Raw genomic sequence first — 26,266 nt, forward strand, 5'->3', positions numbered from 1 at the left:
GAGAATGGTGGTACCAGGGTGAGTGTCAGAGTGAAAATGGTGATGCCAGAGTGAGAAGGGTGGTTCCAGAGTGAGTGGCAGAGTGAGATTGGTGGTTCCAGAGTGAGTGCCAGAGTGAGAATGATGATGCCAGAGTGAGTGCCAGAGTGACAATTGTGGTTCCAGAGTGAGAAAGATGGTGCCAGAGCGAGTGGCAGAGTGAGAATGATGGTTCCACAGTCGGTGCCAGAATTATAAGTACTTAAGTGTGTGAGAGTGAGTGCGAGAGTGAGACTTGTGCCAGAGTGAGTGCCAGCGTGAGACTGGTGGTGCCGGAGTGAGTGACAGAGTGAAATTGATTGTGTCAGAGTTATTGCCAGAGTGATAATGGTGTCAGAGCGAGTGCGAGTGAGAATGATGGTTCCAGCGTGAGTTCCAGAGTGAGAATGATGGTTCTAGAGTGAGTACCAGAGTGAGTGCCAGAGTGAGAATGGTTTTAATTGTGGTTCCAGAGTGAGAAAGATGGTGCTAGGGTGAGAATGGTTGTGCCAGAGTGACAATTGTGGTTCCAGAGTGAGAAAGATGATGCCAGAGCGAGTGCTAGAGTGAGAATGATCGTTCCACAGCCAGTGCCAGAGTGAGACTGGTGCGAAAATGAGTGACAAAGTGAGACTGGTGGTGCCAGAGTGAGTGACAGAGTGAGAATGCTCGTATCAGAGTGAGTGACAGAGTGAGAATGCTGGTATAATTGTGAGTGACAGAGCGAGAATGTTGGTATCAGTGTGAGTGACAGAGTGAGAATGTTGGTATCAGTGTGAGTGACCGAGCGAGAATACTGGTATCATTGTGAGTAACAGAGTGATAATGCTGGTATCATTGTGAGTGACAGAGTGAGAATGTTGGTATCAGTGTGAGTGACAGAGAGAGAATACTAGTATCATTGTGAGTGACAGAGTGAGAATGGTGGTATAAGTGTGAGTGACAGAGAGAGAATGCTGGTATCATTGTGAGTGACAGAGTGAGAATGTTGGTATCAGAGTGAGTGACAGAGTGAGAATGTTGGTATCAGTGTGAGTGCCAGAGAGAGAATACTGGTATCAGAGTAAGTGACAGAGTGAGAATGCTGGTATCAGAGTGAGTAACAGAGTGAGAATGTTGGTATCAGTGTGAGTGCCAGAGAGAGAATGCTGAATACAGAATACAGAATACAGTATTTATTGAGCCAAGTGACATTAAAAAACATTTAAAGCACAAGGAATTTCGCGTAGTGTTGGTAAAATCACGCACACACACACACACCCACACGCCCACACATACACTGACATACACACCAACACACACACGCCCACACTACAGCAGTCACGATCACACCATCACACGCAGGGCAGACATGAGGTAAAACAAATGACAATCATCTATTAAAAGAAAATGTACAAAGAGTGGTCTAAGATGCTGGTGGAATCCCGCAGTGCCCCACTGCGGTTATGAAATTAAAAGCCCCTCCTGTTTTTGGAACCGCAGGAGCTTTCTAGTTTGCTGTTAGGCAGAGGGAGAATGGTGGAGCCATAGTTATTGCCGGAGTGGTGTGCCAGAGTGAGTGCCAGAGTGGGACTGGTGGTGTCAGAGTGAGTGCCAGAGTGAGACTGGTGGTGTTAGAGTGAGTGCCAGAGTGAGACTGGTGGTGTCAGGCGAATGCCAGAGTGAGACTGGTGGTGTCAGAGTGAGTGCCAGAGTGAGACTGGTGGTGTCAGAGTGAGTGCCAGAGTGAGACTGGTTGTGTCAGAGTGAGTGCCAGAGTGAGACTGGTGGTTCCAGATTGAGAAGAATGGTTCCAGAGTGAGTGCCAGAGTGAGATTGGTGGTTCCAGAGTGACAATTGTGGTTCCAGATTAAGAAGAATGGTTCCAGAGTGAGTGCCAGAGTGAGAATGATTAGCGATCAGTGTCAGAGAATGGTAGTGCCAGAGTATTTCTTTTTACCACACATATCAAAACGGACGTGATGATCGCTCAGTGGGCCAGGTACCGAGCCATGATTGTTGTTTCTTTCTTTAGTGAGCTATCGTTGATTGAGAACTTTATAAACACTATTTTTATCGTATCTTTCAAGCAAGCAAAGTGGGGATAAGAGCGCAATATTCAAAAACTGTGAAATCCCAAGTCGTGGGTTCCAATCCCACCCTGGTCAACATTTATTTTTATTCCCCCCTCTGCTTCTTTACCTCTGTAAACTTGTAGAGCTAGTTATTTTTTCGATAATGACCCAGCAACCAAACAAATAACGAGCCAGCAACAGCCTGAATCCTCGATAGTGCAATGGGTTGAGAAGCTGTTCTGTTTCGGTACTACTTTTGCGACTGAAAAGTTCCGAACGCTCTATACGTACGAAATATGAGGGCCCCAAAGGGTTTAAAATCGTGATCGTGATTGGCGTTTTTTTACCTTTCTGTGACCGTGATTGCCGAAATTTCCATTTCTGTGATCGTGATGGGACTTTGCCCGTGATCCGTGATGACAAAAAAATCAAGTCTCGTGATCGTGATCGTCATTTGTTTTCGTGATCGTGATGGGCATTATTGCAAACCATTTTATTTTCAACGTACATTTTCCACAGCTGTATCACTTTATGATCCTCTATTCGTCAAGGTGTTTGTGATCGTGAAAACAAAAATCAAGGCAACTGTGATCGTGAAAGCTAAAATTTCCCTTCCCGTGACCGTGATGATACCCCCCCTTTGGGACCCTCAAATATACATCTCTGGAGCAAACAATACAAACATACCGCATTTAAATTAACAACTACAGGCCTGAACACATGAATCTCCATATAAAATCCATGAGTTAGGTTGTTTTCTGAATCTAGATCTGCCGTGCACACACCGTTCATCACAAGCAAATTCCCAAGGCAAGTAACTCATACTCTTGCCGACAAGAGTAGTTCCCCTTCTTTTAACGCAGTTTCTTCGACAACACTGACTGCAATCCGACGGTCAGTTTTCAACAATATTTCATTTTATAAACAGATCACACGCAACCAAATGCACACATCTAATCAATTTAAACAACATAAAGCGGTTTCATACACTATTTTCCCCAGAAAACTGAACTTCATACAGTAATTAACGTTGGAACACGGGTGCAAAAGTTCGTCTGCTAGTCCCATTTGACGAAAGAACATTATCCTAAACGATACTAAAACATAAACAGAACACACAATATCTGCCTTTACCGCCACAGCAGAATAACAGCATATCTGTGTACTTGATTTTAGTCTAAAACAGGGAAACTGAAAAGAAGTGTTAACAGAATGGAATGATTTGCACGGAACTATACAACCGCGCATTAATCGATCGCCTGCGCAGGTTGACTGGTTGAGTGATTCGGATTCGATCAAACTTTCGCACAAAAACTCCTGTTTTCTTTGAATAACTGAAGAAAGGAGGAATAAAGAGGTTACACACCTCGTCTCAGTGATTATTAAAAATAATGGTCTCAGTTCGCGGTCATGAAAAAGCTCGCTGAAGCTCGCATTTTTCATGATCCGCCAACTTCGACCATTATTTTTAATAATCACTGAGACTCGGCATGTAACCTCTACGTATCTGTATGTGTGTCTGTGCTGTTGTGTTTGTGTGATAGTGGTGGTTCCAGACGTGTGTGTGTGTGTCTGTCTGTGTGTGGGTGTTGGTGTGAGACACCCTTAGCTGTTATCACATCCGTGAAGTAAGTTTTTGTTTGGTGGACATCTTATGCAAACTTGTTCAGCAGTTTCCTTATTGTGAAGAAGAACAAATTATCATGACACTTAAATTGCTCCTTTTTTTAAAGTTTGATTTATGTTGTGTTGAAATGGCGATAAAAAGTGATGCATGTTTTTTAAGAGTGATAATGGTGCTGCCAGAGTGACTGCCAGAGCGAGTGCCAATTGTGTGAGATTTGTCGTGCGAGAGTGACTGACAGAGCTAAGACTCCAACGAAACTCACTGGTGTAAAACATATGAAATATTGTCGAGTTTTATTCGCCTTTTTCACGGTTTAAAGAGAATCATGCTGTCAAAACCCCTCATTTTTGTGAGTAGGTATTAACAGGGACCTGTGACGTCATACCCAAATAATGCTCAAATCCTTTAAACCAATTGTTGAGCCGAAGAAAGGCAATTCTTCATATACCCATATGTTTCTGGCCTAAACACTGCTGTTTAACATGAGATGTGTAGCACTGAAGAAATATCCTCTCTTTTTTGTGCTCAGTGTCGTTGGGATGTTTTGCCTTCGAATTGTGAATTGACGCTGCTACTGCTGAGTTCCACGACAAAACAATTTAGAAAGTATATGCATATGTCTTCCATGCCATTCAACTTTTTCGCGAGAGTACTGTATTGTAGGCAGTACGTCTCACCAACTAGAATACCGTGCTTATTCTAGATTTTACACCTCGCTTATACTGTAGCTTCCACGTCACGTGTGACGTCATCATTGCAGGTGCAATATTCAAACAATATTCCACAAGCTCAACCTACGTTCAGTAACTACATGGCATAAATTGTACTTCTTTATTCTATGAAAATCATGTTACCCAAAGAGTTTTGTATAACACACTAAATTCCGTTTTTCCTTCAGTGAAACGTAAAACCGCCAAAAACGGTATGCACCCGATTTTGTCAATGAATGTTCAATAAATATGGCGCACATTATCAATCACAGTTACATTCTATCTTCTTACTTTATATTTACGGGCATTTTGGAGGTTCAAATGCAACTCTTATGAAAACCAGCACTGCCTGAAAATGTAACGAACAGCAATTAAAGGCGTTGTTTCACTAATTAATGAGACTCAGCACACAGTTATCGTCTCGCGCATAAATTTCTTCACAGGTATCTTTATATAGTTTGCACCTATGCTTAGAGTAGGCATTTGTCTATGTATTAACGTGCATGTTAAGTCCATTACACTCCATCCTTACCTGTCATAGTGCCTCTCAAAAGCCTTTCATGACAGAACTTTGACTTACAAAATTAGGGGGTGTGCTTCGGAAATGAACTCTCACACTTAGTGTTTATAAACTATCTCATCAGAGGTACTTGCAACTAAACGCCCAATGAATGCACTTCCCTCTGATATGTATTTCATTAGATTGTGGCTTACAAAACGTCTTTTATGAGATTTGACATTATCCAGAAAAATGAAAATGACGTGACGTAACACAATTTCTGAAATGCAAGGCCTCCTGATGCCACTATGTGTTGCACGCAAACAATCTTTTTACTTGCTGTTGAACACCTTCCAATTACTTGATAGTTCACTCAAAAATATTTACTCTGCTGCCTGCTGATATTACAGCTTTTTGCAACAAAGTGTTTTTTTTCTTAAGTGCATTTAAAAAAAAACCTCGGCTACTTTGCCTTAAATTGCGTATAGCTGCTGCCACTTTTGGGTACCAGGAAAAGTTGTTTCAGAGACTATATGCATTTGTCTGTCAAATGAAACCAAATTTGCTCGGGAGTACCTCCCGTGCCTTAAACTCCTTAACTAAGCGTCTTTTTCCGATTTGGTTCCTTGTCTAAACTCACAAAGGATAATATCCCCACGATCGAGGGCATACACTCGGTTCGCACTCGGTTCTCATACTGTTTCTGTCTTTCAAGGGTGGCTTGAATATCTCTAGCAAAAGAAAAAAATCAGCTGTGCTAAAGCTGTATTGTTTTTTTTCCCCTTCTTAATATGCGTCAGTGAGTCTCAAACCCAGCTCAAAGAAAATTAGTTGCATCTAAGTCAGTTATGATTCTGGGGCAAATGTAATCAGTCATTGAGAGAGAATGCGTCCGCTTATTACATTTTGTAAATCATCTTTCAGAACAGCATTCCGAGTTACACGGAAAGGGCTTCTGTCTTGCAGGTTCATTACAACGGTGCCTGGTGGGGTTTTTTTTTTTTTTTTCTGGGAGTCATGCGCTTGATATTCTATTGCGCTGTAGACGTGTTATGTGATAACCCTCCCACATAATTATGACTGTGTGTTTTCTTGATTGCTAGTTCAAATTATAATGTTATCCCTTCTGCCCTGAAATGCTGTTTCGGGATCATAATAAATGTTTCATTCTGTGCAGTAGATTGGTTCTTTTTTTCCCCAGATCTGCAAAAACATAAGTTCTTTGATGATATATTTTTGATTTTGATTGTACAGATTTATGTGGATAAGAAAGAGATCAATGACGATTAGAGAGAGTGAGATACTGCTGCAGAAAAGCAAAAGAACACAAACATGTGGCCATTCCACATTTCCTGACCCCGTGCCAGTCAACATAGTTTAAAAACTGGTCCAAGTGTATAATACGATGATTTGAACCCGTGCAATAACAATAACCAATTGTTTCTTTCAAATATCATGTATAAGCTTGTATTGTTGCCTAGATTTGTCCAACTTCAACAGCAAGCAAGTGCCACACCGAAGGCATGTCACGTTTTACATCCACGGCAGGGGTCTTGACTATAGCTGCTAGTTCTGTATAATTATGTCATAATTATGCTGAATGTAAGCAACTGATAACAGAGAGAAGGCAGGTGGCTGCTGCTGATTCGTCTTGCTGTCTTAACTACATTTTTTTTTGTTACTTTGGAATTGTTCACAGCGACTGGCTTTGATAGGAGAAGACACAATGCTGAAAATCTGAGCGAAAAGGTTGATAATGGGAACTGTTGCGCTCTCAGAGGCAAGAGAAGTCAATGGGAAGTAACTGCTCTAATTCAACCAATGCCGTATGATTAGTTGCTTCCCCTATATCCCCACCCCCCATCCCTTTAGTTTACGGGCACCCCTGACCATAATTTCCCGACCTATCACCACCCCCCTGCTCTTTTTACATTTAGTCAAGTTTTGCATGTGCGTGTGTGTGTGCGATTCAGACTAAACTACTGGACCGATCTTTATGAAATTTGACATGATAGTTCCTGGGAATGATATCCCCGAACATTTTTTTTTCTTTTTTTCGATAAATGTCTTTGATGACGTCATATCCGGCTTTTTGTAAAAGTTGAGGCGGCACTGTCACACCCTCATTTTTCAATCAAATTGATTGAAATTTTGGCCAAGCAATCTTCGACGAAGGCCGGACTTCGGTATTGCATTTCAGCATGGAGGCTTAAAATTAATTAATGATTTTGGTCATTACAAATCTGAAAATTGTAATTAAAATTATTTTTTTTATAAAATGATCCAAAATTACTTTTATTTTATTCTGTATCATATTCTGATTCCAAAAAACATATAAATATGTTATATTCGGATTAAAAACAAGCTCTGAAAATTAAAAATATAAAAATTAAGTAGATGTGCAACGCCAAGGCACTGCATACCCCAGCGAAAGACAAACTTCTCTCTTACTCTCTCTCTTTCTCTCTCTCAAACACACACACACACACACACACACGAACACACACCGTACACACACACACACGCACACACCCCCCCCAAGTTACACACGTACACACTCACTCACACGCACTCACTCACTCTCTTACACACACTTCATATACACAAAACACACCCCCATACGCACATATAGACAGACGGACATAAACACCTTTGCAAACAAACACACATACACACACACATACACTTACGCACACGCACATACACACACCCACCCACTCTCTCTCTCTTTCTCTCTCTTTCTCTCTTATACAAACAGACACACACCCACACACACACACACTGTACATACGCACGCACACACACACACACACACACACACACACACACACACACACACACACACACACACACACACACACACACATTGACTCACACAAATCTCATACACACAAAACACACACTCATACGCACATAGACCGGCACGGTTGGCCTAGTGGTAAGGCGTCCGCCCCGTGATCGGGAGGTCGTGGGTTCGAACCCCGGCCGGGTCATACCTAAGACTTTAAAATTGGCAATCTAGTGGCTGCTCCGCCTGGCGTCTGGCATTATGAGGTTAGTGCTGGGACTGGTTGGTCCGGTGTCAGAATACTGTGACTGGGTGAGACATGAAGCCTGTGCTGCGACTTCTGTCTTGTGTGTGGCGCACATTATATGTCAAAGCAGCACCGCCCTGATATGGCCCTTCGTGGTCGGCTGGGCGTTAAGCAAACAAACAAACAAATACGCACATAGACAGTCGAACACACACACCTTTACAGGGCCGGACCCAGGGGGGGGGGGGGGGGGGGGTTCCAGGGGTTCCGGAATCCCACCCCTGGAAAAAGCATGTACCATGCTTTGAGTGTTTCTTTTTTTTTCTTTTTTTTTAAAATAAATTCGCTGATTTGCCCCCCCAAAAAGGAGGAACCCCCCCCCCCCCCCCCCCTTACAACTCATTTGGTCCGGCCCTGCTTTACAAACAAACACCATATCGTACACACTCATACACACACAAACATACACACAAACTCAGACACACACAAACATACACACAAACATATTCACACACACACACACACACACTCTCTCTCTCTATCTCTCTCAAACACACACACACACACACACACACACACACACACACACACCCCCCAAGTCACACACACATCCATACACACACTCACTCTCACGCACTCACACACTCTCTCACAAAAACTTCATACACACAAAACACACACCCATACGCACATATGGACAGACGGACATACACACCTTTACAAACAAACACACATACACGCACACACATACACTTATGCCCACACACACACTCACACACACACGAGTACAGACTCATGCACGCGTGCGCGCACACACACACACACACCACACACTTACGAGTACAGACTCAAGCACGCGTGCGCACGCACACACACACACACACACACAAATACACACACACACACACACACACACACACACACACACACACACACACACACACAGTAACACTAACACATGTGCTCAAAATGAACACAAACACACACACTGCGCGAGAGAGAAAGACTACAGGGAGGCATGACGTCATGATGCAATAATTGACGTCAAAGACTTTTGACCGTGACGTAATCTTCTCACGCGAGCTTTATCCATAGTCTTGAACAACCACACACAAATAGACTTGGAAAGTACAGAATTTCTACCCGTCCAAAGCGGCCTTGGGTGGCGTTTGCTGAAAAAATGGGGGCGACTATTGCACCCACCGTATTTTTGTTAGTATGGTCCCAATTTTTGGTGAACTTCCATCTCCAACTGTAGCACGTAGCCGGGCACAAAGAATCCTTCTTTATCATGTATTATCGGTGTGAACATTTCTCAAGTCGATTACAGTATGTGGGATACCTCCAGCTTCGCTGGGATTATTATCAAAATTAAATTTTCGAAATCAATTTAAAAACACTTTCATCTTATTCCTTGTCGGTTCCTGATTCCAAAAACATATCGATATGATATGTTTGGATTAAAAACACGCTCAGAAAGTTAAAAGGCTCGTCACTTTCACTGCCTTTTGCACTAGCGGCGGACTACGGTCATTGTGAAAAAATGCAGTGCGTTCAGTTTCATTCTGTGAGTTCCACAGCTTGACTAAATATAGTAATTTCGCCTTACGCGACTTGTTTTTTCTTAAATATATTGAAAATGTTTACCTCTTCTTCTTCTTTGTTAAATGGCTGAAACTCCTACGTACACTCGTATTTTGTTACACGAGTGGATTGTTACGTGTATGACCGTTTTTATCCCACCATTCAGGCAGCATACGCCGATTTAGGGGGAAGCATGCTGGGTATTTTCGTGTTTCTATAAGCCACCGAACTCTGTCATGAATTACAAGATCTTTTCCGTGCGCACTTGGGCTTGTGCTTGCGTGTACACACGAAAGGGGATAAGGCACTAGCAGGTCTGCACATAAGTTGACCTGGGAGATCGGAAAAATCTCCACCCTTAACCCATCAGGCGGCCGCGGCCGAGATTTGAACTCACGCTCTTCCGATTAGGAGGCCGATGTCTTATCCACTATGTTTGCAAAACATGTACATACATACACTTACACTGCTTCGAGTCTCTTAACTACAAGTACAACTTTATGGGGAAAACGACAAGACAGAATCCACCTATCGATATAAAATTGGTCAGCAGTACAGAACATACGCACCTTGATACCAGAGAGCACCATAAAGCGTGGTGCTCAATATCGGATGGATCATGACGTTCCAGAGAGCGCTGTGATCTCTTCGACTCCTGAGGACACATCGTAAATAACATTAGACACTGACACAGGCAGACAGACAGACAGACAGACAGACAAACACACACACACACACACTTTACTTTATTTGGTGTTTAACGTCGTTTTCAACCATTCAAGGTTATATCGCGACGGACACACACGCACACACACACACTAACACACACACACACACACACACACACACACTCACACACACATGCATATGCACACACACACACTCACATATACACACACGGTACACATTCATCTTCGGGATTCTTGTCATAATTCGTGGATTTGCCAGTAAATAACTCCTATAGACTGACTAGACTCCGTATGTTATATTCAATAATAACACACACAAAAAAATCTCATTACGCCTCAGATACAGTTAAAGTAATCAACTCCCACCACTGATCTACATGCAGCACTCAAAAGATAATTTGGCATTCGTTTCCATGCAAGGCCATCAAGTAAACTATGACAGATCAGCAAACAATTTTACATGCGCCAAGAGCATAATATATATCTCTCCACTTGAAGTAATATCAAAAATCAACGTCCTAACAGCTTTCTTTAATAAAAGGGATTTTTCTCTGACTTAACTTCGTGAAACAAACCAGTGTCAATAATCGTCCTCAAGCAGAACATGCATTGCAGAACACGCTGTTAATTCTTTAGTTCAATTTCAATTTTAAAACAAAAGCTCTGAATCGCCAGACACACTTGCTCTGTGATGGTAGGGGGCTTTCATTCTTAAATCCAACCTTTTGTTATGCTGTGCACACGCGGTAAAGACCTGTGGGGGTGACCACGCTTCAACAGGGGTACCAGCCCATGACGACTCTACCAGGCCAATAGGATACTGCAACTTTTCGTACATATACTCCGCGAACAGCCAGCACACCGCTGATGACAATCCAATGTACCCTAGAACAGTACGCATACGTAAGTATGAAGGTAAAAAAAAAGAGAGAAAAAAAAGGATTATTTCCTGACAAAAATACGTAAGAAAATACCGCGTCACAGTAGAAGGGTTGGCAGGAATGGGTTTGAAAGTGTTCGAACAAAATCCACCTCGGTTGGATATGTATGGGTTGCGAAAGAGTGACTACTCTTGGCTTTATTGACGCAAACTTTCCCACAAGAAATTATAGTATTGACGCAAACGTTCCCACAAGAAATTATAGTATTGACGCAAACTTTCCCACATGACATTATAGGTTAGTCAGTAGCGAGGGAGGTATCTGAAGCACGTGGACAATGAGCGGTCAATAAAAGTAAGAGTATTCACTCTTTCACAACACATACAAACCCTACAGTTAATTCAGGAGTTCGTATTTTGAGAGGAACCAAACTTAAAGGAATAACAGAGAGAGAGAGAGAGAGAGAGAGAGAGAGAGAGAGAGAGAGAGAGAGAGAGAGAGAGAGAGGAAGAGGAAGAGAGAGAGAGAGAGACAGAGACAGAGAGACAGAGAGAGAGAGACAGAGACAGAGAGAGAGAGAAAAAGAGAAAGAGAGAGAGAAAAGAGAAAGAGAGAGAGAGAGAAAGAAAGAGAAAGAGAGAGACAGACAGAGAGACAGAGACAGAGAGACAGAGAGAGACAGAGAGAAAGAGAGAGACACAGAGAGAGAGAGAGAGAGAAACAGAGACAGAGAGAGAGAGAGAGACAGAGAGACAGAGACAGAGAGACAGAGAGAGACAGAGAAAAAGAGAGAGGCACAGGGAGAGACAGAGAGAGAGAGAGAGACAGAGAGACAGAGAGACAGAGAGTAAGAGAGAGAGAGACAGAGAGACAGAGAGAGACAGAGATAAAAAGAGAGACAGAGAGAGAGAGAGAGAGAGAGAGAGAGAGAGAGAGAGAGAGAGACGGAGAGAGACGGAGAGACAGAGACAGAGAGAGAGAGACAGAGAGACAGACAGACTAAGAGACAGACGGAAAGACAGACAGACAGGAAGACAGACATACAGACCGGGCGAGAATTGCGTTTGTGATGGACAAGTGTGTGAGTGTTTTTTTTTTTGGGGGGGTGGATGGGGTGCGGCGGAAGGAGGGGGGTGGTTCAGTTAAACCCAATCCTAACCAAGCACAAGCATAGATTACTTTTAATAGACTTTGTATCAATTGTAACTGTTAGTTCTTATACGTTTATTCATTTCTTTACAAGGCTGTTGATGAGAGATTAATACAATTGGAGCTAATGTGAGCTTTGGACGGTCCAGGGAATTTCGAAGGCCATGGTGTCCTGGGGTGTGGCGCTCTGGACCAGCTTGGCCCGTGTGAAGCGGATGTCAGGGAACTGCAGTGCGTGATGCAGCTCTGCTGTGGCGTTGATCACATGCAATGGGGAAAAAACGCGTTTGACCGGGCTGACCATATTTGTGTGTGTTTGTTTGTTTGTTAAACATTTAGGCAAGTTTGACTATTGTTGTTCTGTACTACCCGTCATAAAAAAGTACACAGATACATTTTACTGTAGATCTTTGTGATGCGACCAGTTATATTAAAACCAAGCATTCTGCCAGAATTGAGAAAGGTAGTTCATTACCCTATCGTATGAAATAAAGAGTTATTTTTAATGAATCAGTGTTTATGCAGTGTACCGGAGACCTAGGACACCCCCCAAAATCAAATTCGCAAAAGCTAACTTACAGACACTAAAATACACAAACAATCTAAATAACCAAGTGTGACCCCGTTTTGGATCTCAAATGGAAGAACAACTCATTTTCTACCCACATACATTTATTTGGTTCAGCTGTTGTGCCTAGCGGGGTTGTTTTCGCCAGAACCCTTAAAAGGCTTGTTTTCGCGTCATTTTGTGTGGGCTATGTGGGTAAAAAACCCATAGTTTTGTAATATGTCTCGTTGTATTGGTTTTAAATGTGACGTGAGTATTGCCAATACAATTGCAAAAGAGTTTGTAAAATGCAGGAGAAAAAAAAAGTCGGTGAAAGTATGCAGCAAGCAGGAAAATTAAAGCCCATCCAGACGCCATGTTGTTTGAAAAGTAAAATGCGGAGCTGGCAACTTTATATTTGACGGCTAGTTGAATATACTTATCTGCTTTATTTTCTTCGTGCCCTTTGTCTTTGGCCACCGCCCATCAGGCCATTGGTTTGTGGCTGACACTGATACAGGTATGGAAAGTGTAGCTGAACTCGACGGAAGATAACCTTATCTTCATAGTCATAACCTGCTTTGTCTCTATAACTCTGACGTAAATAATATTTATTCCATTTCAATAGCGGACAGTTCTCTCTGTTTTGGTGGGATTGGAAACCATGGAATGGAGTTGAAAACGTGTAGTCCGGATTTAACTGCATTTATAGGTTATAGGTTATCCCGGGCTAACATCTCGCAAACCGTCCGAATGCCTTTAGGTGAGAGTTCAGGTTAATAGACGATTTTTGGAAAATAACTCCTTCAGGTTTGTTGATGTTGTGGAAGTGTGACATTTTCTTGCAAACGCTCTGACAAACGAAGGGTGGACCAATCACTAGCGAGTGCATGGTCTTTCGGAGCACGTGTTTTCGACAGACCTCTCGCTAGTGATTGCTCCATCCTTTGTCGGAGCTTTTGCAAGAAAAGGTCACTCACCCACAACCCATACAAACCCGACGGAGTTATTTTCCGAATTCGTGTATTTAAACCTAGGGTTAGCAGCTTTTTGGTCAGGACTAGCCATCCGGAAGTTAACAGGGATTCTTGAACGGAACACAAGAGTCATGGGTACAGAAAGGATGGCTAACCCGTTGGTTATCCTCGAACGATTTCATGCATGTAAGTTCCCTCGCATACTTAAAGGCCAATCAAAACAGGATGCATTTTTTTTAAACAGCGTCGTCGTTCAAACGACACCCACTTTTTTTCTAGTGACCATACAAATATTTCTTTTTCTTGTAAATCCAGTTAAGGAGTTAAGCCGGGAAACACACACCACCACTGAAACACACACACACACACACACACACACACACACACACACACACACACACACACACACACACACACACACACACACACACACACACAAACACACACGTGCGCGCGAACCTATATTTTTCATGAACAAGCGCGCACACAAAACATATCTTCGATCAAGGTGTATGACTTTTAATGACCAAGTCACAAGTTCTTCAAGCTATGAGAGCTTATCCCAGTGCTACCCAATGATCTCAGGTCCCTGGTTGGGTTTCAGGTCGTGAGAGATGTAGGGAGGGGCGGGTAATCCCGAAGCACTGTCGTACAGACTGCACTGTTTGAAATCGCAGGGACTTGTCCGCCATTCGTAGCGTACTCCCACCACGTGACGCGTGCCACAGCGGGAAGTGCCAAGGGTCACGAGACTGGTTTGGTGCTTCGTGAGTAGTGCAGCCACCCAGGCGTCATGGCGGTCGTCACAGTGCGTCATGTTGCTCACGCTGCAGCACACCTAAATCATTGGACATGAATTAACACAAAGGTCAGAAAAAGTACAAAGCAACAAATGGGCAAAATAGAAAAACAACGTGCGCTCGATAACGTGAGGGCAAGTCCCATCTAAGTTAATACTGCATATTTTTTGTCTGTTCTATAAATTCATTATCATTCACTCACATCATTTTATAAACATGGCGCGTTATTTACACCTGTACTCTTTATAGTTGAGAAGTATGGAACCAGAAGGTGCTCAAACGTCGTTCCGATACACAAGAGGGTATGGCACCCTTATATAAATATGTCTAATTAATACCTGTACCTCAGATGCAGGGATAAATCGATCTTCTTAGAAACACGAGAATAATGAAACACAAAACATGGAATACAAATGCACACACAACTAAAGTAGACAAAACAAATCTACGTACATGATCAAACAAACAAACAACAAAAGCAAACACAATTTTACCTCAAATCCTTTGTTGTTACGGACAGTCAGTTTGGCATGGCCATGATCGTACTGGATTTCCAGAGTGTGTTGACCTTCCATGAAGGCTGAGGGGAAGGGACCCTGGAAAACCACGTCTTTCTGACCGTACGCCACGTTGAGGGCACCCAGCACTAACCGCTGGGCCACGTCCTGCTTGTAACGAGGGTGGATTCTACACATAGAAAGAAAGAGTTCCCTTAAAAAACATGCAGTTCTGGCGATACCTTTCTAGGTTAGAGAACCGGAAATGGCAAGGGAACATTGACTCTAAATTATAAATACGAAGCATTGTCAATATGGCAAAGAACAAAAGGTCACATTACAAAGAAAACCGAATATTGGCACAGAAAATTGACACTAAGGGTCAACTAGTGTCAGTTATACACATATTGCTGAGGTAAAACTCACGACAGTTTTCATCAGTTTGCCCCTCTTGAACACAAACAATGTTCATTCAGAGTAAATACTAAAATGTAAATGTGTTCAAGCACAATGTAAAAGGCTGCAAACAACATTTTGTTGGCCAAGTCTTACGTTCCACGCGGAGAATTGTAGTCCGGTAGATCCATAGCTACGGCCATGAAGGTTTTGGGCATAGCCGGGTTAGGGTTGTAGCCGTAGTTAGCTGTCTGGGCCCACCTCTCTCCGGGAAAGGCTCCAACCAAAGAGGTGTTAGCGTTACCCGCCAGCTGAAGAAAGTGTTTAATATACTTCAGATAGTCTCAGATAGGCCTAATTGCAATCATTCTCCGAAACGTATGTTCAAGAAAAGGGAAGTGTGAGTTGTGTTGTACTGTTTGACTGCTGCGTTTTCTTTTTTTTAAACAACACAACTACCTCAAACGCGTATTCTTTCTATCATGCAAACATAAGCTGTTAGTGGTTTTTTTGTGTTGCTTAACGCCCAGCCGACCACGAAGGGCCATATCAGGGCGGTGCTGCTTTGACATATAACGTGCGCCACACACAAGACAGAAGTCGCAGCGCAGGCTTCATGTCTCACCCAGTCACATTATTCTGACACCGGACCAACCAGTCCTAGCACTAACCCCATAATGCCAGACGCCAGGCGGAGCAGCCACTAGATTGCCAATTTTAAAGTCTTAGGTATGACCCGGCCGGGGTTCGAACCCCCGACCTCCCGATCATGGGGCGGACGCCTTACCACTAGGTCAACCGTGCCGGTTGTTACCGTGCCGGTTGTTAGTGGTTAATATTGGAGCTTGGCAAGCAGTCTCAAAAGTACACTTTTATGGAACAATTTGAGGGCGAGGAGGAGGGGGAGGGAGTAAACAATTGCTCTGGAAGTGACCCTAAATTTCAGCACACAATTGTTGCCACATCAACACCAACTGCTTGAGTTTACATTATATGCTGTTGCCTAAAGTTGCAATGAACTGAATTGAGACCACTTTCAATAATATAAAACATTTCGTTGGCAAATAAGAAGATCAAAATAGTCCACGTGAACACACAAAAACTAAACTTGGGGAGAAAAAGAACTGTAGCACTTATTGTAACAAGTTTTAAAAAAATCACACTTGTGTCATTTAGTTAAACTGTTTGTGCCCTAAAAAGCGCCATCGTGGTCTATTTGAGGCCAGATAATATCATTCACGTGGCTCACGTGACTGCCAACTCAAATGAAGGTATACCTCTAAACTCGACCCCCCCAAAATTATTTCCCAAAGCTTCAAATCAAGATAAAAACCCGTAACAGCTTAAAGGCACAGTAAGCCTCCCGTAAACCATCACAGATACTGTCAGGCTTTTACACACAGTACAAACACCCTTCCATTTGAACGCTCACCAAACGGGAACATCCTAGGTGCCCTCCGTAAAGGGCGAGCAATTTTCAAAGAATTTATTTGTTCGTGGTTTATCTTACCCCTGAGCCATCGTGAACCCGTGTGGTCAAGTTTCCCTTTATCACAATGTAGTCGTCAGTTAGTAATTTGAATGCGACTCGCTGTGAGCTTATCTGCAATAGCACGTTATTTAAGTACCTCTGACTATGCACGAAACAAACGGCTGTGATTCACAAGAACTCTAGCGATGGCTTTTGACTGTTCAGAGGAACTGGCGATAGGTATAAACCGTCGTCTGCTACGAGAACCACGACCTTGCGTGACCCTGCTTCCGGGCTCTTCTTTTTTCAAACTTTCAAAACTTTGAATTGTACTGATCTTGTCTTGATGAAAAAAGAATTCTTTTATGATTTAAGAATGTTTGTGTAACAAGCTGTCAATTTATTAGTTAGATTTTAAAAGTTAGGTCTAGCGCCAAAACGCACCACGCAAAATTAATTCTTTGAAAATTGCTCGCTCTTTACGCTAGGATGTTCCCGTTTGGTGAGCGTTCAAATGGAAGGGTGTTTGTACTGTGTGTAAAGCCTGACAGTATCCGTGATGGTTTACGGGAGGCTTACTGTGCCTTTAAAGGCATAATATCAAAATATTGTACCATTTTTGAAACACAGCAAAAATGAAAGAACATGCTTATGAAATTTGGCATACTTTCGATGTTTATTTTTTTTAAATGCGATCTTTTCAGAGGGCTCAAAACATAAACCACTTCATTTACGATTAAAAAAATAAGTTCAAGCAGTACAATAACGCTAATGGGCCGAGTTGTGTAAAATACAGACAACAAAAGGAAACCATACAGAAAGATAGAAAACCCTATGCACCTGCACATATCCAAAGGGGAAGGAGTTCGACGTTTGATGGAGTGACTGCTGGTGAAACTGTGTCCGCCATTGCTTCACCATGTTGGAGATCTGACAACCGTACTGCTCGGCACGCCCCGAGTTGGACTCGCCTAAGTAGTGAAGAACAACATACAGGGTACTTCGTTAGTGGCACATCAGGATCTAATCGTTGTTTGTGTACTGAAATTAAAATATAAATGTATGTTACATTTCAACAGGAATGTCAATTTGCAGTTCATTTCTTCAAGTCGTCATAGGTATTATTTGTCTGGTTCAAGCAAAGTCAGTGAGGACCCACGTTACACACGAATAGATGCTTCGTTCAAAGTAATAATAGCAGTAACAAATAAAAATAAAAAAATCCAAAATATGTAAAGTTATATCTCAATGTGCAATCATAAAAAAAGTGTTTATGAACCAGCATTTTTCTTTGGAAGAATCAAGGATATAGTCAGCTTTATAGATTCAATCATTACTATTTCACAACATTTAGCCGCACTTGCCATTTGAAAAGACGCTTCAAAGCAAATATGGTTCATATGACAAGTTAAACTATCTGAGATCTATCTTGTCTTTCAAAACGTACTCACCTTGGTACCAGAGAGCACCGTACAGCGTGGTGCTCAATAGCGGGTGGATCATGGCATTATACAGAACGCCGTGACCATTGGGGGCCCTGCGGACACATTTCATGTGGCATTACACGCACACACCTAGACACACAGACACAGGCCAGGAATATGTACACGAATACACACACACACACAAACACAAGTATACACACCCGTGTTAGCTTGCACACACAGGGCATCAACAGAAACATTTTCCCTGAGTATACAATGTTTTTTCAGTGTACTATTGCTTTCGTTTAGAAGCAAATAAACATTTAATCTGGGCAGTGTTATGGTACCAAACATACATTTGTACAGACAGTTTTTCAGTTAATATTTACAATGTTTAACTCAGTCACACTTAAAGGCCAGCAATCTTCTGACACCGACTACGCTACTGATTTAGAATCAAATCAATTCGCCGGCATGCACTACTCTCAAAATAGAATTCTAATTCCGAACCGTTTGTTATGCTGTGCACACGCCGTGAAGACCTGTGGGGGTGACCAGGCTTCAACAGGGGTACCACCCCAGGACGACTCCACCAGACCAATAGGATACTTCAGTTTTTCGTGCAGATACTCCGCGAACAGCCAGCACACCGCTGAGGATGAACCAATGTAGCCTGCAAGAAAACATAAAGTGACATATACCACGCGCTGCCTAGCTCTTTCTCTGTTATTCTAGTGTACTTTAAATGTGAAATATACCACAAGGTGCTTTTGGAACGCCATGAGAGAACTTTTCATATGTTCCTACATACGTGAGAGAGACCAACCACTGTCATAACGAAAGCATGTACTCATACATGTGTATATCATGTAAACGAGGTCGCCTAACATTAGTCTGGCAGATACCTAATTTTCCACTGCTCATTATGACAAAGTCACCGAGACAAAACGTCATTCTCGGTCACTTTTGTGTTTGCTGTTTTTTCTCAAAATGTACATGTCATGCTAACCTTTATAGAGTGACCTCGGTTTTGCTCTGACGTCACAGATTTCATGAGGCTTTGGAAGAGATCTAGGTTCCATAAAATGCGTCTTCTATTCGGACGTTTCAACACCGATACGTTTAGAGTACGAGTCACGTAAATACAGAATGTAGGAGGAACAGAATACTACATGGCTTGCTGTTTCATACCAGGTTTACACTCCGTTTAAAAAGAAAATCGCTTTCGCTCGCATTTCAATGTTTAAAAAGACATGTCGTGTAGTCTTTCGGATGAGACGAAAAACCGAGGTCCCTTCGTGTACACTACATTGGGGTGTGCACGTTAAAGATCCCACGATTGACAAAAGGGTCTTTCCTGGCAAAATTGTATGGGCATAGATAAAAATGTCCACCAAAATACCCGTGTGACTTGGAATAATAGGCGAAAAGTAGGATATGCGCCGAAATGGCTGCGATCTGCTGGCCGATGTGAATGCGTGATGTATTGTGTAAAAAAATTCCATCTCACACGGCATAAATAAATCCCTGCGCCTTGATTAAAAATTGAAAAAATAAATAAATCCCTGCGCTTAGAACTGTACCCACGGAATACGCGCGATATAAGCCTCATATTGATTGATTGATTGAAACCTTGTAAGACACAGCAAGCCATGTTACATGTATCCACATGGACAAACTGCATACGATCCATCGGCGGGAATCCACTTAATAGAAGAAAAGATTGTGAAAGGTGAATATTGGACAAACTGAAAAGTAATCAGAGATAGACAGAGAAGTGTGGGATGTTAGCGATGGGCAAGTAGGGTAGGGTACTAACAGAAATCCGAGTCAATCTATTAAGAAACTTTTTTTTACCACATCTAACCGCTCAGCTTTTTTGTCTGATGCGATCCAACATAATACTTTCAAGCATAGGAATACAGTAAGGGCTAACGCGAGTTGGGGCCGGTCCAGGGAATGTCAAAGGCCATGGTGTCCTGGGGTGTGGCGCTCTGGACCAGCTTGGCCCTTGTGAAGCGGATGTCAGGGAACTGCAATGCGTGATGCAGCTCTGCTGTGGCGTTAATCACCTGTGATATGAAAAAAAGGTCGCGAGTGTAAGTGCCTGCATTTGTACACAAGTGTTGTACGATTCCGTCCGGTATAAAAGACCAGTATGTGCAGATGTGATTTTCTTATTTAAATTCCAGTCATTTGTTTTGCAATTATCGGCTTTATAAACAGACTTTTATGTATGACAAATATTTGAATGTATTACCACATTTGGGATTATTATTTTTGCGTTTTAGAACGCTAAATCACAAGTTGCCTATTAAGAAAGGAAGGTTTCTGAATGTATTACAAAATGAAAAAGTGTGTGTAAAGTATAATAATGGCGATATTGGGGATGATTATCATTATGTGTTTATTTGCAGTTTTCCTAGTGAACTGAGCAAATTCGTTGATCATTTCAGTATCGCAATAATCCTAATGTGAATAAGTTCCAACGTTTGTTTTCCACAACAAAGAAAACAGTTTTGTAAAGCTAAAATCACGTTATAAAATGTATTTCAAAATTCTAAATTGGTGCCGATATTTTAAAATGGTATAATTATATTGTCAATTTTGTTTGAATTATGAAATCCTTTTTTCCCCCCCATCAGAATGAGCTTAAATGTATATATGCATGTTGAAACCGTTTTCATTTTTTTTATTGTTTTTTTGTTTTTTTGTTTTTTCATGTACCCTCATGGGGTTTCTTGAATACATCATTTGCCTTGCCTTGCCTTGCTTACAGACTGCAGTGAATGTTCACACTTGGAAACACAGAAAAATCCCTTCTATAATGGGTTCAATCCCAGCCATTAATGATTGAAAATTTCTTCCTGGAGCCAGAGACACAACACAGACAGAGATAGATTTCTACATTACTAACACTGCTGAAGCCGAAGTACATGTTGCTCTGTCCTGAACACAGCCACACGTCACCAAACAACACGTCATGTAGCATCACGTGACCGTCACTGGAGCTGACGTCAACGGTGAACGGTCCCTTCCCAGTCTGTGCCGGAAGTTCCAGCTTCCATTTCCCATGGGACACTTTGGCAGTGACCGTTGTACCTTGTGACCCTTGACCTGTGACCTTGGCGGTGATGGTGTCGCCCTCAGTGTCTGCAGTGCCCCACAGTACGGCTTGTTGTGGGGCGCGTTGTAACACCATGTGGTCACCGAAGTAGGTGGCCAGTTTCAAGGCACAATCGCCTGAGGAAATTGACTTCATTGTGTATATAAACGTAAATTTTACTTCTGCGACTTCTGCTACTCGAAAAGGATGCACACATTTTCTTAAGGGTTATATCTGCATCGTGAATCTCTAGCACATTACAAAATACTGTACAATGGTTTGGGGTCCTAGAGCCAACGATAATCAAAACACTTGTTGTTTTCCGTTCAGTTCTTTCTCTATCTTTGTTTGTTTGTTTGTTTGTTTGCTTAACGCCCAGCCGACCACGAAGGGCCATATCAGGGCGGTGCTGCTTTGACATATAACGTGCGCCACACACAAGACAGAAGTCGCAGCACAGGCTTCATGTCTCACCCAGTCACATTATTCTGACACCGGACCAACCAGTCCTAGCACTAACCCCATAATGCCAGACGCCAGGCGGAGCAGCCACTAGATTGCCAATTTTAAAGTCTTAGGTATGACCCGGCCGGGGTTCGAACCCACAACCTCCCGATCACGGGGCGGACGCCTTACCACTAGGCCAACCGTGCCGGACTTTCTCTATCTCTCCGATCATCCGTTTGATCATCTACCCTCGTAATGTTTGAGAGGGACTAGAGTGTTACACTATACATCTTGAAAACGTGCAAGCTTGTGCAACCTTCCTTCTCTGATAGGTACTGCAGATGTGGTGAACACAATACAAAAGACAAACACATCCAACTTAGTACGTGTGCTTTTGGGACTAGACTACCAAAATATTCTATTTTAGCGTTAAAAAAGAAGAAGTTAAAAACACTACAGAAATCATTAGAGAAGTGATGAAAGAGAAAACAATGTCTACATAAAACGGGTAAAACAAAGGTTAAAATGAGAGATAAAAAAAAGATACAAATAAAGCAAACTACAACAACAGCAGAAACTAATCGTGAGAATCACTGCTGATTTGTAGTTGGAAGACTATCATAATTGCCAATGAGGGAGAAATTGTCCAAAAGCAGAGAGCAAAATGATATGATAGTTGTTGCTTTTTGGGTCCAGCGGACCATATAGGCCAAATCAGGACCCCACAAGTTTAACATTACACAAATTTAAATTAAACCAATTTCAAAAAACAAAGTCAGGAACGTTACCCGAAGGGAACACAAAAGTTAAGTCGAAACCCTACGTGTCAAGGATCTTTTAAATTCAAATCTTAAAATAAAGGCCAGACTCCCTTAAAAATCCAAAGAGAGCTGTAGAGCTGGTCTCCATTTTGTTTGTTTGTTCGCTTAACGCCCAGCCGACCACGAAGGGCCATATCAGGGCGGTGCTGCTTTGACATTTAACGTGCGCCACACACAAGACAGAAGTCGCAGCACAGGCTTCATGTCTCACCCAGTCACATTATTCTGACACCGGACCCACCAGTCCTAGCACTAACCCCATAATGCCAGACGCCAGGCGGAGCAGCCACTAGATTACCAATTTTAAAGTCTTATGTATGACCCGGCCGGGGTACGAACAAAGAGGTGTCAAAATACTTCTCGTAAATCATACAGATCAGTGCATTCAGTGAGAAAATGTATCACAGTAAAACTATTATCACAGGCGTGGCACCATGGTGCCTCTTCTCCTTTTAGCAGGTGAACATGTGTTATATAAGTGTGACCAGTGTGTAACCTAGCCAAAACACTTTCTTCTTTTCTACTTTAAGCCATCAAAGGCAAGGGCTTTGATAGCTCAGGGCGTATCTTGTATAGTTTATTTTCCTTGCAGGTAGACCAACGGTCTTGCCAGAGTTGTAAACTGTAAAAAAGGGTCTTTCGACGAAGGTCGGTGAAAGGGGCAGATTGTTCAGGAAGCGGTGGAACCGCCATCTCCAGAGCATTTTGTTGCTGCCTGGATGTGGAGGCTGGGTCGGAACACATCATCAGAAACCACAAAACAGCACAATAAAGCAACAAACGAACAACAATCAAAAGACCAGAAACCGCCTCAAACAACGCAGCTACAAAGGGACAGAAGTACAAAATGCATAACGTCAAGAGTAGAAAAAGAAACAAAAATACCCTGGTGAAAAAACGCGGCGAACACGAAAATCAAGACCCACGCAGACGCCATGACTGTAGAACGCTGAATTGTCCACTGAAAGTTTTGGGACCGGTTCAGCGTACTTATCTAGTCCGTTTGCTTTTATCTTTTGTTTGCCAGGCCACCGCCTATTGCTTCAGAACATAGTGTCTGCCACTGGGGCAGGTTATATTAGTGTATCTGACCTTGGGACAGGAAAATAACCTGACTATTTATCATGACCAATCTCTTTCTCTTTCGCGGTCTTTAATACAGTCGACTTCGCAAAGTCTTTGTACCAACAATCCAGTGCCAAGACGTCGTGCAGCAAGCTATGCAAAGTTAACTTCGAACAATTAATGTATGGCTTAACTGTGGTGTGCATGCATATCTTGAAGACTAGACATTTTTGTCGATATCGTTGACAGAAAGCTACGGACGATTGTTACCCTAGTTGAACAGAGTTCTAACCACCATGTTAAGAATAGTTGAAATCATTCTCCAAATCATTCTTTTCGTTTTCAATAACAAAAAAGCAAACTAATAAGAGATAGTTGGTTATTATTGTTTATTGTCACTTCAGCATTTTAATGCTATTCGAGACCGATGCAAGTTTGTTTCCTTTAAAAAGAGATAAGCTCTGTTTCCCTATCGAGTACTTATTTTGTGGAGCGGGTCAAGGTAAGGTACTATTGCATGACTTAGGTCTAGCAGGTCGGTTCTGGTACGCTTAGCCCGTGTGAAGCGGATGTCAGGGAACTGCAGTGCGTGATGCAGCTCTGCTGTGGCGTTGATTACATGTGATGGGGAAAAAACGCGTTTGACCGGGCTGACCATATTTGTGTGTGTTTGTTTGTTTGTTAAACATTTAGGCAAGTTTGTTCTATACTACCCGTCATAAAAAAAAATACAGATACATCTTACTGTAGATCTTTATGATGCGACCAGTTATATTAAAACCAAGCATTCTGCCAGAAAGGTAGTTCATTACCCTATCGTATGATATAAAGAGTTATTTTTTAATGAATCAGTGTTTATGCAGTGTACCGGAGACCTAGGACACCCCCCAAAATCAAATTCGCAAAAGCTAACTTACAGACACTAAAATACACAAACAATCTAAATAACCAAGAGTGACCCCGTTTTGGATCTCAAATGGAAGAACAACTCATTTTCTACCCACATACATTTATTTGGTTCAGCTGTTGTGCCTAGCGGGGTTGTTTTGCCATTTTGAAGAAGACTGGTGTTGGCCTCGCCAGAACCCTTAAAAGGCTTGTTTTCGCGTCATTTTGTGTGGGCTATGTGGGTAAAAAAAAACCCATAGTTTTGTAATATGTCTCGTTGTATTGGTTTTAAATTTGACATGAGTATTGCCAATACAATTGCAAAAGAGTTTGTAAAATGCAGGAGAAAAAAAAGTCGGTGAAAGTATGCAGCAAGCAGGAAAATCAAAGCCAATCCAGACGCCATGTTGTTTGAAAAGTAAAATGCGGAGCTGGCAACGTTATATTTGACGGCCAGTTGAATATACTTATCTGCTTTCTTTTCTTCGTGCCCTTTGTCTTTGGCCGCCGCCCATTACTTAAAGGCGATTGGCTTGTGACTTACACTGACACAGGTATGGAAAGTGTAGCTGAACTCGACGGAAGATAACCTTATCTTCATAGTCATGACCTGCTTTGTCTCTGTAACTCTTTTTTGTTTGTTTGTTTGTTTGCTTAACGCCCAGCCGACCACGAAGGGCCATATCAGGGCGGTGCTGCTTTGACATATAACATGCGCCACACACAAGACAGAAGTCGCAGCACAGGCTTCATGTCTCACCCAGTCACATTATTCTGACATCGGACCAACCAGTCCTAGCACTAACCCCATAATGCCAGACGTCAGGCGGAGCAGCCACTAGATTGCCAATTTTAAAGTCTTAGGTATGACCCGGCCGGGGTTCGAACCCACGACCTCCCGATCACGGAGCGGACGCCTTACCACTAGGCCAACCGTACCGGTCTCCATAACTCTGACGTAAATAATATTTATTCCATTTCAATAGCGGACAGTTCTCTCTGTTTTGGTGGGATTGGAAACCATGGAATGGAGTTGAAAACGCGTAGTCCGGATTTAACTGCATTTATAGGTTATAGGTTATCCCGGGCTAACATCTCGCAAACCGTCCGAATGCCTTTAGGTGAAAGTTCAGGTTAATAGACGATTTTTGGAAAATAACTCTTTCAGGTTTGTTGATGTTGTGGAAGTGTGACATTTTCTTGCAAACGCTCTGAGAAACGAAGGGTGGACCAATCACTAGCGAGTGGTCTTTCAGAAACACGTGGACCGGAGCACGTGTTTTCGACAGACCTCTCGCTAGTGATTGCTCCATCCTTTGTCGGAGCTTTTGCAAGAAAAGGTCACTCACCCACAACCCATACAAACCCGACGGAGTTATTTTCCGAATTCGTGTATTTAAACCTAGGGTTAGCAGCTTTTTGGTCAGGACTAGCCATCCGGAAGTTAACAGGGATTCTTGAACGGAACACAGGAGTCATGGGTACAGAAAGGATGGCTAACCCGTTGGTTATCCTCGAACGATTTCATGCATGTAAGTTCCCTTACATACTTACAGGCCAATCAAAACAGGATGCATTTTT

General features: G+C 42.5%; 1 protein-coding gene across 1 annotated transcript; it reads right to left on the reverse strand.

The window, feature by feature from the left end:
- Window positions 1–14,273: 14,273 nt before the first annotated feature.
- LOC138962437 (sialate O-acetylesterase-like) lies at window positions 14,274–23,741 on the reverse strand. The gene is made up of 9 exons (XM_070334243.1): window positions 23,618–23,741; window positions 21,276–21,601; window positions 20,295–20,430; window positions 18,869–19,031; window positions 18,386–18,471; window positions 17,775–17,905; window positions 15,620–15,774; window positions 15,065–15,257; window positions 14,274–14,608 (listed from the first exon to the last, which is right to left on the reverse strand). The coding sequence occupies exons 1-9, from the start codon at window positions 23,667–23,669 to the stop codon at window positions 14,339–14,341; spliced, it is 1,512 nt and encodes a 503-aa protein (XP_070190344.1). The 5' UTR covers window positions 23,670–23,741; the 3' UTR covers window positions 14,274–14,338.
- Between the last annotated feature and the right edge of the window lie 2,525 nt (window positions 23,742–26,266).

Source organism: Littorina saxatilis, linkage group LG3 (assembly GCF_037325665.1).
Source record: "Littorina saxatilis isolate snail1 linkage group LG3, US_GU_Lsax_2.0, whole genome shotgun sequence".
Lineage (NCBI taxonomy): Eukaryota > Metazoa > Mollusca > Gastropoda > Littorinimorpha > Littorinidae > Littorina > Littorina saxatilis.